The sequence below is a fragment of the Choloepus didactylus genome, chromosome 15, assembly GCF_015220235.1.
Source record: "Choloepus didactylus isolate mChoDid1 chromosome 15, mChoDid1.pri, whole genome shotgun sequence".
NCBI lineage: Eukaryota > Metazoa > Chordata > Mammalia > Pilosa > Megalonychidae > Choloepus > Choloepus didactylus.
Window position 1 is genome coordinate 33,464,088 of NC_051321.1, and position 19,960 is coordinate 33,484,047.

The following is a 19,960-nucleotide window of genomic DNA, read 5'->3' on the forward strand; positions in this document are numbered from 1 at the left end:
ACATAATTATTTGGTAGGCAATCATAAATTACCAAAATTGTGTAAGAAAAGGTCTAGGACTTGTAGGGACCAATAGCCATAGAAGAAAGTGGAGGATTAGTCAAAGATCTACCTTTAAAATTTGTTGCAGGCAGCCTCTAAAATGGCCCATAATAGCACCTACTGGTATTCACACCCTTGTGTAATCTCCTCCCTTTGAGGGTGGCTGGACTAGCAACTTGCTTCTTCTAGCCAATAGACTGCAGCAAAAGTGATGGGATATTACTTTCAAGGTTAGGTTACAAAACAGACAGTCACTCTGCTGACAGACTGTAATGAAGAATGGAGTTCTTTTAAATTTCTTCTGATCGTTGGAAACACTCCACAGGCAGCTCCCATCAGAGACTAAGCCATGTGGCAAAATCTGGGGCCATGGGCTGGTGAGGAATCTGGAATCCATGTACACTGCTGAGATGAAATTGAAAAAATATCTCTTTGAACAAGTCCCTTAATATTCCCCAACCTCGATTTCTTCATCCATAAAGTAGCAATCACAACACCCACTTTCAGAGTGCTCATAAAGATTAATTGAGCTAATGTTGAGTTAATGCAAAACCGTCATGTAAAGATGTGTAATAGTGCATTAAAACAAACCTCTCTGCACCTGTTTCAGCTAAGGCTGCCAGTCCATAGGTACCAAATATGACCACATTCCAAAGCAAGATGCTGGATCACCCATCAGGAGTTGCAAAAGAGGTAACCAAAAATAGGTTCTGCAATCCTTAGCATCCACCTGAAGGATATAATAAGGTTAAAGTAGAGAAAGAGCCTTCTTAGGAGTCAACTGTCAGAGTGCTGTGTGTTTTTGTCCTCTCATCAAGGGTAGTTAAAAATGATGCTTCCCCCTCAAAGGAAGCCGAGCAAAAGGGGCTTGAAGAGAACTATTTGGAGAGCTTTACAGATGTTTCTAGAGGTTGGAGTAGCATAGCCTACTGGGGTCTGAGATACACCTAAGAAAGTCTTAAAGTGAGAGACAATGGCCGGAATTGTTTTGGGAATTCCCTACACTCCCGGAATTCACAGGGTCAAAGGAGGTGCGAGTACTTCCCATAGATAAGACAAAGACATCTTAAAGACATTAAAAAAAAAATTATCTATCTTTGGAATGTGGGGATGGTTGCCACCTCTTGTGTTATTAGTTAGGGTAGAAAGAGTCTCATATAGTCTTAGTGGTCAATAGACCCCCAACAAAGACAGTCTGTGTGGAATGGATCACCAGAAACCATGACCTGATGTGGCAACACCTACCCTCCCAGTCTTTGAAAATTGTATCAAATTCCAGTCAGAAAAAACAGGAACCATTCTAGATATTTCAAGCAGAAAGAGACTGAATGCAGGAATTGGGTACCATAAAATTGTGGAAAGGGTTGGAAGAACAATGATCAGAGCAGGCTTCCATGATCTCTCAGACTCACTACTAGCTTTCAGGAAATCAGGAGTTGCTATTGCCACCCAGGAAAGGAATTGCAGGAAACCACAGCTATCAGTCACAGCTGCCTCTAGTATGCTGATTCATAGGGGAATGCCCAGGGACCACCGAAGAAATTCATGTTTGCTCAGAACCATACATCTGCCCATCTTTACTCCAGAAACATTAAAGAACTCTGCATCCTTTTTGATCCTGCTGCCACAGATTCTGTGGTTCCCAGATTTCTAGCCTGGGGAAAACATGGAAGAGAGTACAAAGGTGATGCTCCAGCAGACAACCCAGTTAAAAAACAGAATGAAATTATGCATGTAAAGAGCTTAAATATGACCTGATACTTAGTACTATATGCTTAATATGAATCAGGACTTTTATCCCTTTCCTTACATTCTGCTCTTGATTCAAACTATGAGGAAGAGAAATCCGTAGATACAGTCCTGGATGGATAGTATGTCACCTGGAATTGGTTATTACCAGCCAGTAGCCATGACTCCCATAGCATCCTCCCCACCCCAAGTGCCACTGAATTCCCCTCCCTGCTACAGACCTGGCAGGAGGTTAGTGTGGGAGGATCAAATCAGACATAGGCAAGCAAAAGAGACCAAGGCTTCAGCGGGCCACTCTTCTCTTGCTATTTTTCTTATCTTGACACCTCTATGTATCAGAAAATGGTTTGTTTTTTTTAAATCATAAAACCTACTCCAAAGCATGGTCAAGAAGTACAGACTTTTACTGGAGATTACTTGGGGACATGGAAGGTGAGGGTAATTTCACAAATCGCAAAGCAAAACTTCCTTTAAGAATTCCTTTTTTTCTTCTTGCAATTTTATTAATAGTCGCATACCATATAATCATCCAAAGTATACGATAAATTGTTCATAGTATCAAATAGTTGTGCATTCATCACCACATTCAATTTTTGAACATTTTCATTACTTCAAAAAAAAATTTTTTTAATAAAGTAAAAAAGAACACCCAAAACAACCCATCACCCCCACCACCACCCCCTATTATTCATTTACTTTTTTGTCCCCATTTTTCTACTGTCGCATACTCTGGATAAATGGAATACGAGCCACAAGGTTTTCTACAACCACACAGTCACACCTAATAAGCTGTATACTTATACACTTCTCTTCAAGAAACAAGGCTACTGGGTTGCAGTTCAACAGTTTCAGGTATTTCCTTCTAAGTATTCTAATACACTAAAAACTAAAAGAGATGTCTATATAATGACCTCTTGACTCCATTTGAAATCTCCCAACCCCTGAAACTTTACTTTGTTTCATCTTTCTTCCCCCTTTTGGTCAAGAAGACTTTCTCAATCTCATGAGGCTGGGTCCAGACTCATCCCTGGGAGTTGTATCCCACACATTGTCAGGGAGATTTACAGCCCTGGGAGTCATGCCTACGTAGCGGGGAGGGCCGCAAGTCCACCTGCCAAGTTGGCTTAGAGAGAAAGGCCACATTTGAGCAACAAAAGAGGTTCTCAAGGGGTGACTCTGAGGCACAACTAAAAGTAGGCTTAGCCTCTCCTTTGCGGTAACAGGCTTCAAAAGGGAAAGTCCCATGATCGAGGGCACGGCCTACTAAATTGGTAAGAATTCCTTTTGAACATCTCTCTCAACCCAAAGCTTCTACTTCCCCTAGCAGCAGCCTAAATCTCCCTTTTCTCCTTCTCTCTGACTCAAAACCCCTCTCCACATAGTCTTCTACTGCCAAACTGACCACCTTCTACACACACATGCACATGTATATGCATAAATATGAAATAAATGAAAGCTTATTACTTCAGAGAAACTCAGGAGTTTGCATAAAATAAAATTTCCACTTATTAAGCCAGGTACTATGCCAACAGCTGCACATGGATTATTCTGTATAAACCCCTCCCCAAAAAATGATAGGAAGTATGTAGGATCAGAGGTTAAGGAACAGTTTTACCCACCTAGAAATAGCAAAACTCAGATTTAAATCCAAGCATCTGATGACAAAGCCCATGCATTAATACTCTGCTATGCAACCCATCTGAGAACATACCAGCTCCTCTGTACAATCTAGATGTCTTTGTCCCTCAGCCATGAAATGATCTTTCATAGGTCAGTTCCATGGGAGCCCTCATCTAAAGCAGAAGACACTGGTCATTTAAATCTTGAAAGATCTGATAGCAGTAAGAAACTAAGGTAGCCTCCATTGAAAAAGCTCCAGGTCAATGTGGAAGAAATATATAATCTCTGTGTCGGTTTGTATATATTATGTCTCCCCAAAAAATGCCGTGTTCTTTGATGCAATCTTGTGGGGGCAGACATATTAGTGTTGATTAGGTTGGAATCATTTGATTGGGTGTTTCCATGGAGATGTGACTCAATCAACTATGGGCAAGACCTCTGATTGGATAATCTCCATGGCGGTGTTACCCCACCCATTCAGGGTGGGTCTGAGTTAAATCACTGGAGCCATATAAAGAGCAGCTGTGAGTGACATTTTAGAGAGCAACTGAGAGATATTTTGAAGATGGCCGTTGAAAGCTGATGCTCTGGAGAACGCCATTTTGAAATGCAACCTAAGAGTAAGCAGATACCAGCCATGTGCCTTCCCAGCCAACAGAGGTTCCAGATGCCAATGGCCTTTCTCCAGTGAAGGTATCCTTTGTTGATGCCTTACCTTGGACACTTTATGGTCTTAAGACTGTAACTTTGCAAACAAATAAACCCCCTTTATAAAAGCCAATCCATTTCCGGTGTTTTGCAAGAGGGCAGCATTAGTAAACCAGAACAACCTTTGACTCTTCTTCAGGCCCTGGTCTATTTGAAGTTGTCTGGAGACTTAACCCTGACGGCTTTGCTGATCCTGCTCCTGAACCCTTGTTTTCTCAGAACTCCAATCCTGAATCCAATCCTTTGACTGAACCACTTAGAAACTAAGGCCTACATGCCAGTAGGGAGTGCCCTCCCTTCAGAGGTAACATTTCTTAAAGAAATTTCCAAAAAATTTTAAATTTTACCTGCCTGGGAATCTCTTACAGGATTTATTCTATGTTAATAATACATACATGCTGATCCGAAAATTCATCAGGAAATGCAAGGGACCTAGAAGAGGCAAAATAATCTTGAAGAAAGAACAAAGTTTGAAGACTCGTCCTTCCCGATTTCAAAGCACACTACAAAGTGAGGTATTGGCATACGGATAGACATTGATCAATGGAATTGAATTGAAAGGCAAGAAATAAACCCTCACATTTACAGTCAATTTATTTAAATACAAAACTTCTTTAGTCCGTTAATTTTTTACAAGAATTCCATGACAATTCAATGAGGGAAAGAACAGTTTTTCAACAAATGGTGCTGGGACAATTGGCTATCACATACGTAAGACTGAAGTTGAACCTCTTCCATAAGCCGTACATAAACTAAACTCCAAACGGTTCATAGACCTAAATATAAAAGTTAAAGCGATAAAACTCTTAGAAGAAAACATGGGAGTAAATCCTCATGATCTTGGATTAGGCAATGGTTTCTTAGATAAGACATCAAAAGCACAAATAACAAAAGAAAAATAGATAAACTGGACTTCTTTGAAATAAAAAACTTTTGTACTTCAAAGGACACCATCAAGAAAATGAAAAGACAACCAACAGAATGGGAGAAAATATTTTCAAATCATATATATGGTAAGGGACTTGTGTACAGAATACGTAAAGAATTCCTTCAAGCCAAAAATGAAAAGGCAACATAATTTAAAAATGGAAAAAGGAAGGCAAAACTAAGAGACAGGAGAAGTATCAGTGGTAGCCAGAGGTTTAGGAAGGAGGAGGGAAAGAAATTATTCCATATGATACAATAGTGGTGGATACATGACATTAGGCATTTGTCAAAACCCATAGAACTTTATAGCACAAAGAGTGAACCTTAATGTATTCAATTAAAAAAAATTATTTTAGAGGTTGGGGAATCCCAAGAAAGAATGCAGACTGTGACGAGAAAATCTAACTGTATTACAACTTTAGAAAACAACCTCACTGAAGAAGAAAGTGAAAAAGGTGCTAACCTAACTATCTTTGGAAATGAGTGGAATCTGTAAGATTAAAGGCAAAACGAACTGAGCATAAGAGTTGTATCTAACTGATAAAATTGATCCCATTAGGGTACAGACTAACAATTCTGATACTGATATATGTGTATATTGGGATCAAACAATCATGAAAATGGATAGTGAAGAGTGGCAGCCAGGTTTCTCCCTGTCATAGTGGGGAATTATATAAAAGCAGGGGGAGGAAGCTACATTGATTCATGTAGTAATAGATTAGAGTTAGAGACATCTGCACAAACTCTTGTTTAGCTTACTAAAGGTGCAGGTGTTTACATATAGAAATATTTATAAATATGTGATATACACACGAGTTAATATACATGCATATGTTTCCTTGTTCTGTCAGCTGAGACGGCCTAAGAGCAAACAATACCCTTGAGGCAACAAGCACACCCAGCATTCAGATCTTGCTATCTAATACCAGTCTCCAATAAAAGGAACCAGGGCTCTTTAGAGAATGGCTGATTCTAGGTCTTGAGCAGAAAAATGTACAAGAAGATCCTGGAGCATCTGGTAGTGCCAGAAAGTAAGGAGCTAAAAAACAAAAAACAAAAACAAAAAAACAAAGAAACAAAAACAAACAAACAAAGAACACCACAGCAAAAAACCTCTGCATAGATGGGAGTATGTCAAAGGGACACAGGAGCCAACTGAAAGAGCTCCCAATGCAAAAGTTGGAAGTTAAACAAATTTAAGTTGTATTGGATTATAGCCCAAGGTATAAAATAAATATCTGATTCTATACTGATATAAATAAATGCCTGAATAAGTAAATAAATGAAAAGACAATTCTCCCATGGTAAAGTGATATCCTGGTTGGGATCCTGAACAAAAAAAAGACATTAGGTAAAAACTAAGAAAATCCTGAGTAAAGTAGGAATTTAATTAATAATAATTTGTTAATATTGGTTCAGTTGTAACAAATGTACCATACTAATGTAAGATGTTAATAATTAAGAAAATTGGGTATAGGACATATTGGAACCCTCTGTACTATCTTCTCAAATTTTCTACAAATCTGAAACTTTCTAAAAAATAAAGTCTATTTTAAAAGGTGGCCAAAGGATTTAAGAAGATATTTCTTCAAAGAAGATACATGAATGGCTAATAAGTATATGATAAGATGCTCAATATTATAAATCATTAAGGAAATGCAAACCAAAACCATAGTGAGATACTACTTCACACCCATTAGGTTGGTTATAACAATAATAAGAAAGAAAACAACCAGTGTTGTCAAAACACTTGTAGAGAGATTGCTGGCAGGATTTTTAAAGTGGTATAGCCGCTTTGGAAAATACTTCCTCAAAATGTTAAATATAGAATTACCATATGAACTAGCAATTCCAATCCTTGTTATCTACGCAGAAGGATTATAACATGTCCACACAAAAACTTGTACGTGAATCATAGAAGCATTATTCATAATAGCCAAAAACTGGAAACAACTGAAACGTCCATCAACTGATGAACAGATTAACAAAATGGAACATTATTTGACAAGAAAAAAGAATGAAGTATTGATATAGGCTACAAAATGGATGAAACTTGAAAACATTGTTCTAAATGAAAGAAACCAGTCACAAAATACCCCATATTTATTATTCCCTTTATATGAAATATCCAGAATAGGCAAATCCCTAGAGATGGAAAGTAAATTAGTAGCTGAACTGGCAGGGCAGCAGGACTTGGGGGGAAATGGGAAGTGACTGCCAATAGGTATAAGGTTTCTTTTTGGGGTGATGAAAATATTTTAAAGTTAGATATTTATGATGGTTCCACAACTATGTGAATATTCTAAAAACCACTGAACTGTAACCTTTAAATGGGTGAATTTAATTTTATGGTATATGAATTACATCTCAATAAAGCTGTTTAAAGAAAAAGAACAAACACAAGCATGAAATCCTCAATAATTACTATAAACTGTTCTGATAGAAGCATGGTGACTAGTAAGTACATTCTGGCTCATAAATACAGCTGTCAAGTTTTGAGTTCAAGGCATGTCCCAGCTCAAGGCAGGCTGGAAGATCAGCATTATAGCTGAGGGGAGGGAGAAGATCCTAACACAAATCAGGACCAGAACTGGAAGGAATTGGGCACTTATTGGAACACAACTATCCAGTCTAGAGTTTCCAAGAAACTGTGACAAACTCAGGCTAGGTTGAGGCTGGCGTTGCTGTAAGTATGACCTGTCCTAAAAGCAAGAAGAGAAAGTAAATTGAAGTTTATACATGGACAAAATAGGAGGAGGCCTTGTCTGGTAAATGGCAGGCATTTCTACAAATTTGAAACCACAGTAAGAAAGGTTTAGGACAAAATACCTTGGGTTTTATCGATATCAAATATTAAGTCTCAAACACCCTTGCATATTCCTGTACAATCTATTTAGAGTGACCAGTCCTAGGTCTGAATTTGGCGAAGCTGGACTCAACTTCATATTTGTGGTCATTTGGGTGAAACAACCCCCATGGATTTCTATTCGCCGGGCTCTTACATACCAAATCCAAGAAGTTTGCTCAGTCCTCTCTTTCCTACTTCTCTTCTCTATCAATTTCTGGAAGGTAAGGAATATGCTTCATCTTCAACGATGATCCAGCTGATCAAACTGTAGAAACAAGTTGAGGGCTTAGACAACAATTATTTTTATCTTCAAGGTCAGGGTTTGCTTCAGGCGGCAGCGTGGGGTAGAAGAAAGCTAATAAGTTTTGGAATCTTATCAAATGTGATACTTTCTAGCTGTGTGAAACTGGGCAGGTCTAGATTTTCCCCGATCTTCACCTGAGAAATGGAATTAATAATATCTACCTTCCATGGTTCTTTTGAGGATGAGCAATAATGTATGTAAAAAAGCCTGGTAATTAGGAAGGGTTCATAAATAATGGTTTTTATTATCAAGTCATTGAAAGTTGTACCAGAGTCCAAGCAAATGCAGATTTTGACATTCTTTGTAAGCTACTTATTTTTCTTCCCCACTCTGTTTTCTGGTTTTAGGTTGTGAAATTCCAGGCATAATCACTATTCAGTCTTTGATATATTACATACATTATTATATATATAATATATATGATATGATATATGATATGATATATGATATATATATGATATGATATATAATAGTGGCACATTGGATTTCTCTTTTATTTTCCTATCATCACCCTGTATTTCTATGAAATTAAGATGACATCTAATTGCATTTAAAAAAAATGCCATCTGTTTAAAACACATTCCAGTTTCAGAAATGTTCAAATACAAAATAAGGAGCACTTCAGAATCAATGAAATGTAGTTGTTCTTTCTGCATTTTGACCCCCAGTCCCTTACTGGTCCCGTTAACAGTCTAAGTGAAGTCTGATATGTGGCAGTCTCTTCATCCCCAATGAGCAGATCATTTAGTGTCTGTTTCCTCTTTTGCAATTAACCTTCTGCCTGATACCTTCTTTGATGTTACGTCAGTAAACACACATCACATTAATTTCTCAAACTCAGAAAGAGCCACTTTACGACCCACAAGACGGATTACATGGTACAGGCTATTTACAAATTAGGCAACACTGGTACACAAAACGGTCAGAGTCCATGCCATGCATGCTTTCTGTTGGCTAGAGGACAATCTGAGTCAACATTTCACTGAACCAATGATTGCCCTGTTGGAAGTAGTGTTAGTGGAAAGAGACTAGATTTCTGAAATTCTACTTGGTCACTTCCTTCCCTGTTCTAAAGTTATTAAAAAGTAAATGCAGCACACACACACACACACACACACACCCCACATACACACAACATTTGTTGAGTATCTGTTTTATGCCAGGTATAGACTAGGGGCTGAGATCCCAGAAACAAAGATATGGTCCCTGGCTTTAAGGACCTTAAATTTTATTCAAGGAAGACAAACAAACCAACAATTATAGCATAATGTGTTGTTTATAGAGAAGAATGCACAATATGTAGAGAACTAGACTTCCACAATTCTATGCAAGCATTGGAATAGACACTGAAATCAGACCAGGGTAGGGGATAGGAAAGATTTAGAGAAAATAATGCTTGAACTTAGTTTTAAGACACAAATAGGAGCCTCCTGGCTTCTGACAGAGGGAAGAGGCAGGTAGAAACAGGAGACTGTAAGTGTTTGGCACTGCTAATGCGAAGGGTGGGTGGTGGAGAGGAACAGGACATCGATGCTGTGAAAAGGTAGTAAATATCAGGTAATGGAGGGTCTTGCTACCAGGTAAAGAGGATTGGACCTAACTGAAGAAAACAGGGAACCAATAAAGGATCTAATCATTGGAAGAAAAAGGCAAGCAGGAGACAAGGTGTGGTCTGCATTGAAGACAGACCCGTTGGCTGCTGTGTGGCGTGTATAGTGGAATCCCAGGCAGGAAGACGGACGAGAAGCTGTTGCAATAAACTAGGCAAGGATGAACGAGGGCAGAGCTGAGGAGGCGGCAGTGGAGGTGAAAAGCAAGGGGCAGTTGTAAGGATCAAGACAGAAAACTGAGAGGGCTTAGTGAGTGGGTAAATGTGGGAAATGAGTGAGAATTTAGGACAGCTCCCAGATTTTTTATTTGGGCAACAGGTGGTGCCATTTCCCAAGATACAGAAGAATAGAGGGAGAAGAAAGGCTATGAGGGGGAGCAGGTGCTGCATTTAGATTCAAACAGAGGATATTTGGGTCCTTGAGGAATAGGCAAAAGAGATGCGTCCCAGGCAAAACAACAAGAAAATAATAAATACAACTAATATATAGTTTTTGCAGAACTTTTATTGAAAAGTGAGAATTGATTGGAGCAGACAATGCCTGTGGATGTCTGAGGGGCATTTATGTGGTGAGGAGGAGCCAGCTATTTATAGAGAACACTGACAATCCAACACTGGAAATCAAGCTAGAATTAAAAAGTAGAGGAAAACTCAGAAGGATTTTGTAGAGCTGCATTTTGAAGAAAGCAGTATTAAAGATTAGGTATTGTGGCAAATTTGAGTTAGAGTGGAGGAAGCGTTTTGAATTCACTTTCAACTCTTCAAACTAACCAAAATCAAAAGTGAAAAAAAAAAAACAATGAAACAAGAAAAAAAAAAGCTGTAAAACAGAAATCTGACTAATGGCGACCAAATAAAATAAATTTTGATCCAAAATATGTGAGGAGACAGGGCCAGCACATCCCTGCATAGCCACTGGGAAAGCGATGGATTTCCCTGGAATTAAGTGATGAGGTACATCCAGTGGTCCCCAGGGTGACTAGCAAGGCCCATATTATGCAATATCTCTTCTTTCTTTCTATTGTAATCAAACCTCCGATTTTGAACTGGACATATGGCTATCTGGGATAAAGACCTCATCTATCAGCTTCCCTTGTACCTAGGCATGACCATGTGCACGAGTTCTAGCCTTTGGGATATATATGGAAGTGGTATGTGTAACTTAAAAATTCCCTTAGCTTGAGATATAATTTGTACACCACAAAATTCACGCATTTGAAGAGTACAGTTTGATGGCTCCTAACATGGTTCACAGAGTTGTGCAACCATCTCCAAAATCTTAGATCATTTTCATCACCCCAAAAAAGAAACCCTACCCCACTTAGCTGTCACCTTCCAATTCACACATCTCCCACGGCCCTAGACAACTACTAATTTACTTTCTGTCTGTTCTGGACATTTCACATAAATGGAATAATACAATATGGGGTCTTCTGTAACTGGCTTCTTTCACTTATAGTATTTTTAAGGTTCATCCATGTTGTTGCCTATATCAGTATTTCATTCTTTTTTTAATAATACTCCATTGTGTGAATATATCATGTTTTGTTTATCCATTCATCAATTGATGGACATTTGGGTTGTTTCCACTTTGGGGCTATTATGAATAATGATGCTATGAACATGCACCATTATTATGTTTTCATTTCTTTTGAGTATATACCAAGGAGTAGAGTTGCTGGGTCATATGGTAAGTCTATGTTTAACATTTTGAGGAAACTCCAGACTGCTTTCCAAACCGCACCATTTACATTCCCACCAGCAGTGTGTGAGTGTGGGAAGTTTGCTTTTAAAGGGAGAAGGTGTGATCCTTCCTGACAACTAGATGTGAACATCATGGCAGGGCTGGAGCATCTGCTTGGGACAGTGCGGTCGGTGGAAGTGCGCTGAGATTAGCAGAGCAAAGAGCTAGAAGGCACCTGGACACTGTGATGCTCAACACACTGGTTCATGAACTGCTTATTTCCAAACTCCATTTATGTGAGAAAGAAATGAAGCTACAATTATTTGGGGGCTTTGATCACTTGCAGCTGACTCTAATCCTAATGGATATAGAGGGCTGAGTAGTAGGGAACACTCCTGGAGAATCAGAGAACATAGAGAAAGCCATTCAGAAGGCAGAACCAGCAGGGAGGTGGCTTAAGGAAGGACCAGGCCAACAAACCATTTGATATTTATGCAAAGTGTCTGTCTTTGTGAGTGAGGTGGGATGAAGGAGGAAAAGGATGCATGGACTCAAATTATTCATATAGCCTGAAGAACGAGAAGCCAGATTGGAGGCAGTTTTCTTAAAATATCCAGGCCGAGGTGAGGGAGCACCCAGGCTTTGGAGTCAGAAAGCCAATTTAATCTCCAGATGTGCCAAATAAAGTTATAAGATCTGGGTAAATCATTTATATTTTAGGGGTTCTCACATATGTAAATAAGATGTAACGCTCTCTCAAGGAAGGTTGAGATAAAGATCAAACAGGCTTATGTGGGTAAAAGCATTTAATCACTCAGTCATTCACTCATTCAACAAGCATTTATTGGGAACTTACTACATGCCAGGCCCTACTCTAGCTGAGGCTCTGGCCTGACTCAGGATTGGAAGGGGTGGGTGAGGTCAGACATGGATGCCTATTAGAAATCCTAGTGGAAACATAAGGCAGGCAGTTGGAAATACAGTGCTAAATTTCAGAGAAGCGGAGGCTGGAGATAGTGATTTGAGAGCCATCAGCACATAGCGAGATTTATTGTGGCTTATGTGGATGAGACTGCATGAGATCACCTGGAAGTAAGTGCAGAAACAATTTCCTGGCAGACTCCAATAGGGTCATGGTGATGAGAAGGAACCAACAAGCTCTTCCCTCTCCACGACTCTCCCACTCCCTCTACCCTTTCATCTGATTAACACCAACTCATTCAGATCTCAGCTCTCAGTTCAGACATGTTTTCTTTCCTTCATTTTAAAAACTTATTCAGTACATGGTACTGGGGTGAAGTGGTGAACAGTATGATAAATTAGTCCTGGACTTCATTGAGCTTATCTTCTACAGGGAGAGACAACCAATACAATAAAGATAAATCCAGACTGATAAATCAAACACTCGGATTGAAATAAACAGGATAAAACCAAGCATAACAAGTGTAGATCCTTTTAGATGAGGTCATTAGGGGAACATCTCTGAGTAGTTAAGATCATAAGTAAAAGATGAGCTGGGAGAAGAACTTTGTGGCAAAGAGTATGGGGAAAAGCTTGGCCTGTCTTGACGAATGTCTTTCCTTACTCTCCACATTTGGCCCGGTTCCCTGGAAGTAAGTGCAGAAACAATTTGAATTGAGCTGGACCTTTAATTCATTTATCAATCCAGCCAAATAACATGTATTGAGCAGGATTAAATTACGTCAAGGCTGCCCTCAGGAAGCTCAGAGTTACTGCTGAAAGAAATTTTAAAATTAAGATTACTAGACGTGTGGGTTGGGAAGTTTGGTTCATTTGCCTCAACAAATCTCTCTGTCTCCTCTCTACCTATTCCCACCTCCCTCCCTGAGGGTGAGTACCTGTCTGCCTCCTCCCCACCCTTCCCAATGTTTAACATACTCCTCTCTTTGCTCACATTTCTCTCAAGGGTTCTGACCTCTGCTCCATATCTGTATTCACTGAATAATTGAGATAGGATATTGAGCTAACTGTACCAGAAGACACGGACTCCAGATCCTCCTCCTCTAAAATGGCAATTACAGTTCTCTTCTCCTTGTGCTGTAAAATTATGAAGCATTATTAATGTTCCTACAGCGCGGTGGAAACCTGTTGGTCCAGGCAGGGGCACCTCTGAGGACACTCTGAACCCAGAAAGAAGTGGCTAGAATTAGAATGAGGAGAAACAGAGACGGAGCCCCGAAGATCCCATTTGGTCTGGCCGACTTCCTAAGATTTGAGTAAGACCCTGGGAAGATATCAGACAAGTAAATTCTCTGCTCCAATCTCCTGCAAGAACGCCAGCTTTGTCCCAGACTGAAGATATCAGGGGGTGTGTATGTTTTCTATTGCTGCTTTAACACATTGCCACAAAAGCAGTGGCTTTAAACAAGACAAATTTATCATTTTCTAGTCCTGGAGTTTTCAAAGTCTGAAATGGGTCTCCCTGGGCTGAAATCAAGGTGTTGGCAGGGCTGACGCTCCATTCTGGAGTACTTACGGGAAAATCTCCACTTCCTTACCTTTTCCAGCTTTCCGTCTTCAAAGCCAGCAACGGCCAGTGCGTCTCTCTCACATCGCACCACTCCGACTAACCTTCCGGCCTCCCTCTTTCACTTACAAAGACCCTGGTGATTACATTAGGCTCACCTGGCTCGCCTGGCTCATCTCCCTATCTCAAGATCAGATGATTTGCAACCTGAATTCCATCTGCAACCTTAATTATGACCTTTCCAAGTAACATAACATGTTCAGAGAGTCCAGGGATTCACCTGTGGACGTCTTTGGAGGCTCGTTATTCTGCCTACCACAGGGGGAGCAGGACTCTAGAAACAATCTAGTTCAACTCTTCAGAGCCTCCAGCAAGCCCTCCCTAACCTGCAAAGCTGGATTAACTGACCCTGCTTGGTGGTCCCTTGTGGCTGTATCCATTACTCTTCCCCTAGTGCTGTGCATGTCTGTATCTTTGAGGATAGAAACTGCCTTTTTTTCTCTTTATTGTCTGTTTCTTCACTAGAATGTAAGTGCCATGTGGGCAGGGATCTTTGTTGATTTTGTTTTAGATAAAAAAGAATAACATAAGTAAAATAATATAAGTAAAACCTTTAGTAGTAAAGGCTTTATAAATACTTGGGAGTGAATGAAAGAATGAATTATATCCCCATCAACCTAGCATAGCCTCTAGCCTAGAGTAGATGCTAATGCTGCAGCTGCTACTACTATTACTAATAGTAATAATGTATATTGAGCCCTTACTATGTGCCAGGCACTATGCAAAGGGCTTTACATACATTATTTTATTTGATCCGTGTGGCAACCAATGAGGAAGGAGACATCTTTTCCCCATTTTATACAAAGGAAACTGTTTTAGTTTGCTAAAGTTGCCGAAATGCAATATACCAGAAACGAGTTGGCTTTTACAATGTGAATTTATTAACTTACAAGCTTACAGTTCTGAAGCCGTGAAAATGTCCAAATCAAGGCATCAATAGGCAGTGCGTTTTTCCCTGACAACCAGCTGCTGGCAATCTTCAAGGCACATGGTAACGTCTGCTGGTCTCTCCCTTGTCTTGTTGCTTGCAGCTTTTGCCTTCAGTGACTTCCTCTCTCAGCGTCTCTGAACTTCATCTCTTATAAAGGATTCCCATAGGCGATTAAGACTCACCTGGGGCAGGCCTCAGCTGAAATGACCTAATAAAAAGTCCCACCCACAATAGGTCTACACCCACAGGAATGGATTCGTGTTAAGAACGTGACCTTTTCTGGGGTACATAGAGCTTCAAACCATCACAGAATCTGAGGCTTATAAAAGCTAAATAATTTGCTCAAGGTCAAATGGTCACAGAAGGGTTGAACTTGGATTTTAAATAATATATGCCCGATACTCAAGCTTATGGTCTGTCTACTTCTCTTAGTTGCCTTGAGAGGCATCCTAGGCCGCCTGGCTTCAGGGCACTCACTCTGGTGCTCTATTTGGAATTCCAGAGAAGTAGTCCCAAATTAGCCCTACTATATAGAGGGTACTCCTTGCTTACAACAATTCACAGTTCAAACAGGCAGAGAGAATGCAGCCCCCCTTTGAGAGAATGGGGGTCATCTGTTTAGCACAAATGAAGTTTCCGTTAAAGAACTAAAGACACATTTGCCATTGAAGTGGGAATTCTCCTGCAGAGGAACAATTTGGGATGCTCTGAAAACCACTAAGCCAAGCTCTGAATAGTGACAGTAGATACTGGTCAGAGTCAAGGGCCGAATGTGGCAGTGTAAGTGATGTCTTCTCAGCCTTCTCTCTTAATCCCTGCCTTCACCATCTGACTGACAGGATCTCCTCAGAAAATTATGGAATTTTAGCAGTGGGTGAAAGGTAGCAGCCCCATGGTGCTGCCAATTTGGTACTTAACTTGGGCCAATACTTTGGACCATCTGTGGGCCAGCCTGGCCTGGATATATAGTGTTTACTCTATATATCCAAGAGAGAATAGCTGTCTCAACTGACAGATCATAAAAGCATAGGGTTTCCATGGGACAGTTTGCTAAAAGCACAGCAGCAGAATGCAAGGAGAAAAGTCAATAATGGGTTGGTTCATTCATTCACTCATTTGTTCATTCCCTCAGCAAATGTTGAGCATCTGTGTCAAGCTCTGTGCTAGAAGATGAAGTTCACTCTGGGGTGGCAGGAACAGTGTATCCTTCACTGCTATGTCCTAACACCCAGCACAATGGGTAAATGCATAATTAGCAAATCCGTAAGAACTGGAGATACAATGCTGATTGTAGCAACATTGCGAGAAGAATTGCAGGAGACCCAGGTTTTGGAGCTGGGCTAAGATGACTGGGAAAATAGCACAAGTAAGAGCAGGAAGGAGGGAATGAGGACATGGTTAGAGCAGTAGGCAGTGTCACTGGAGTGAGAGATGGATGACAAGTTGTGACTGGACCCGGTAGAAAAGATTTGAAGGCAAAGCTGAGACATTTGGATTTTACACTTTAGTGCATGTAGCTCCCTGAAGGTTTATTTAACTAAAATGACTTTATTGAGATATAATTTACAATCATAAAATTCACCCATTTTAAGTTACAGTTCAACGATTTTTAGTAAATTTACAGAGTTGTGCAACCATCATCATAATCCAGATTTAGAACATTTCCATCCTTCAGTAATATCTATGTTGCCCATTTGCAGTTAATCCCCATTCCCATCTCCAGGCCCAGCAACCATTATTTCACTTTCCGTCTCTATAGATTTGCCTTTTCAGGACATTTCATAGAGATAGAATCAAACAATATGTGTTTTCTGGTGTCTGGCTTCTTTTACTCAGCATAGTGTTTTTGAGAGCCAGTCATATACCATGTATTAGTACGTCATTCCTTTTTATCACTGAGTAGTGTTCAGTTGTATAGATATACCACACCTTATCTCCTCACCAGCTGATGGACCTTTGGATTGTTTCTACCTTGGGGCTATGATGGATAACGCTTCTGTGAACATTCTTGTTTTTTTTTCTCTTGGGTGGACACCTGCAAGTGTAATTGTAGGATTATATGATAAATTTATATTTAATTTGTTTTTTGCCATACTTGTTTCCTTTTCTTTTTTAAAAACAGCTTTTTTGAAACACAAGTTGCATACCATAAAATTCACTCATTTGAAGTGCACCATTCAATGAATTTTCATATATTTACAGAATTGTACAACCATCACCACAAACTAATTTTAGAACATTTCTATGATCCAAAAAAGAAATATAGTGCCTGTTCCCATTTGCTAATGCTGCCGTTTTGCAAAATACCAGAAATGGATTGGCTTTTATAAAGGGGGTTTATGTGGTTAAAAAGGTACAGTCTGAAGGCCATGAAAATGTCCAAATGAAGGCATCAACACAAGTATACCTTCACCAAAGTAAAGCCAATGGCATCCAGAAAACCTCTGTTAGCTGGGAAGGCATGTGGCTGCCATCTGCTGATCCCAGGTAATGTTCCTGCTCCTCTCTCAGTTCCTGTGTGTTCTTCAAAATGTTGCTCTTGGTGAGTTTTGTCCTCTCTTAGCTTCTCAGGAGCAAACTCTGGGCTAGCATAAGTCTGCTTTCAATCACCGTCTCCAAAATGTCTTTCTCAGTTGCTCTCCAAAATGTCACTCATAGCTGCTCTAAGTTCCTTCTGTTTGTCAGCTCTTTTATATGGCTCCAGTGACTTAATTCAGACCCACCCTGAAGGGGTGGGGTAACACCTCCATGGAAATTATCCAATCAAAGGTCTTGCCCACAGTTGATTCAGTCACATCTCCATGGAAACACTCAGTCAATACATTCCAACCTAATCAACACTAATACGTCTGTCCCCATAAGATTGCATTAAAGAACATGGCATTTTCTGGGGGTATAATATAGCCAAACCAGCACAGTGCCCATTTATAATCACTTCTTATTCCTACCCCCAGTCCTAGGCAGCCATTACCTACTTTCTGTCTCTATAAATTTGCCTTTTCTGAACATTTCATATGAACATACAATATGTGGCCTTTCTGTCTGGCTTCTTTCACTGAGCATAATGTTTTTGAGGTTGATCCACTTTGAGGTTCATCCATGTTGTAGCATATATCAGTACTTTGTTCCTTTGTCAGATAGCATTCCATGGTATGGAGTTGCCGTATTTTGTTTAGCCATTCACTAGTTGATGGATGTTTGGGTTGTTTCCCCTGTTGTCTATTGTGAATAATGCTGCTATGAATATTCATGTACAAGTCTTTGTGCAGACACATGTTTTCATTTCTCCTGGGTAGATGCCTAGGAGTAGAATTGCTGAGTCATACAGTAGATATGTGTTTTATATTTTAAGAAACTGCCAAACTCTTTTCCAAAGTGGCTGCTCCATTTTACATCCCCATCAACAATATATGAGGGTTCCAGTTTCTCCCTAATCTCACCAACATTTGCTATTGTCTGTCTTATTTATTACAGCCATCCTAGTGGATGTGAAGTGTTACCTCATTGTGTTTTGATTTGCATCTCCCAAATGACTAATGAGGCTGAACACGGCTGATTAGCCGTTCATATGTCTTCTTTGGTGAAACGTCCATTCCCATCTTTTGGTCATTTTTAAAATTGAGCTTTTTGTCTTCTTTTTATTGCATTGCAAGTGTTCTTTATATATTTTGGATATACTATCAGATATATGAAAGGAGGGACTTTCCTTCCAGTCTGTGGCTTATTTTTGTATTTTCATAATGTATCCATTAAATGATTTTTTGAGGATAAAAGGACAAGATAAGGCTTTGCTTCAGAAAGAGTTCTGGCAGCAGTAGGATGGATCAAAAGGGACAGAGAGAACTATTTGGATACACCTCCTTAAAATACAGGATTGGCATGTGCCAAGTTTCTAAAATTTTCCGGGAATCAAAGGGTTTAAGCAGCTATTTATTAAAGCCTGTTTACAGTCCAGTTAATCAGTGAGCCAGAATCAGTGAAACTAGCCAATCTGGGAAAATGCCTTTGAAAGGTTTTCCTGGATTAGGAGAGAAAGAGAAATGGGGGAGGAGAAGTGAGTGGCTATTCCAAGAGCTACATAAATAATTTCCAACTTTGAACCCAGCAGTTCTGAACTCCTTCCCAGGTGCTCTCACACTGATGTTTACCGGTGGGAAACTAGAAAAAAAAACTGGTTCTTGGGCCCTTGGATTTGACTGAAGAGGCCAGGTTGCTTGGAAAGGGGGTTGGGGGTACTTTCAGTGGCTTTCTTTGAAAAAGGCCAGCAAGATGTCAGATCTCCTCTCAGTTTTCCTCCATGTCCTCCTTCTCTTCAAGTTGGTTGCCCCAGTGACCTTTCGTCACCACCGCTATGATGACCTCGTGCGGACACTGTACAAGGTGCACAACGAATGCCCCCAAGTCACGCGTGTCTACAGCATCGGGCGCAGCGTGAAAGGGAGGCACCTCTACGTGCTGGAAATCAGCGACTACCCTGGAACCCACGAGCCCTGTAAGTCCACAGCAGTGCTTGGGGCAGGACTCTCCCCTTGGAAATCCAGTCATTCGGGTGGTTTCCAGGGAAGTCTGCGGAACCCTCTACCTGTGAAACATTAACCTCTCCCACAGCCTGTGATAAGTATTTCCCTACTTAGCCCTCAAACTGCTCCTGCCCCAGGGAGCTCCAACTCCCATTTAGCCTCCAATCCCTCTCTCCTTTTTGGGTTTTATTTGCCCAAGACCTTAATGGTAAGAGATGAGTCTTCGTCCTTGTTTCACACTCACTCTCTTTTCTTCCCTCCCAACCTCCTATTTTTCCCATTGCTATGGTTCTATCTTGCACTATCCAATGCCTTTGGGAATATAAGCGGAAACAATTATCCCTTCTAATTCTGCCAGGAAACTCTGATGGGCTTAGGGATATCTCATCAGGAAATGACAGTGTGAAGAGTATGGTATCCCGGGGAGAATTTGGAGTCTGGGGTATTACTTTGATTTATTGGATTCTGTT

The 19,960-nt window shown here is 40.2% G+C and overlaps 1 protein-coding gene across 1 annotated transcript in view; it reads left to right on the plus strand.

Moving 5' to 3' along the window:
* Window positions 1–19,065: 19,065 nt before the first annotated feature.
* Window positions 19,066–19,960, plus strand: part of CPN1 (carboxypeptidase N subunit 1) — a 28,190-nt gene continuing 27,295 nt past the window's right edge. The window contains exon 1 of the mRNA XM_037804718.1: window positions 19,066–19,462. Within this exon, the coding sequence (XP_037660646.1) occupies window positions 19,240–19,462 (223 nt within the window). The 5' untranslated portion in view covers window positions 19,066–19,239. The remainder of the gene's footprint in view (window positions 19,463–19,960) is intronic.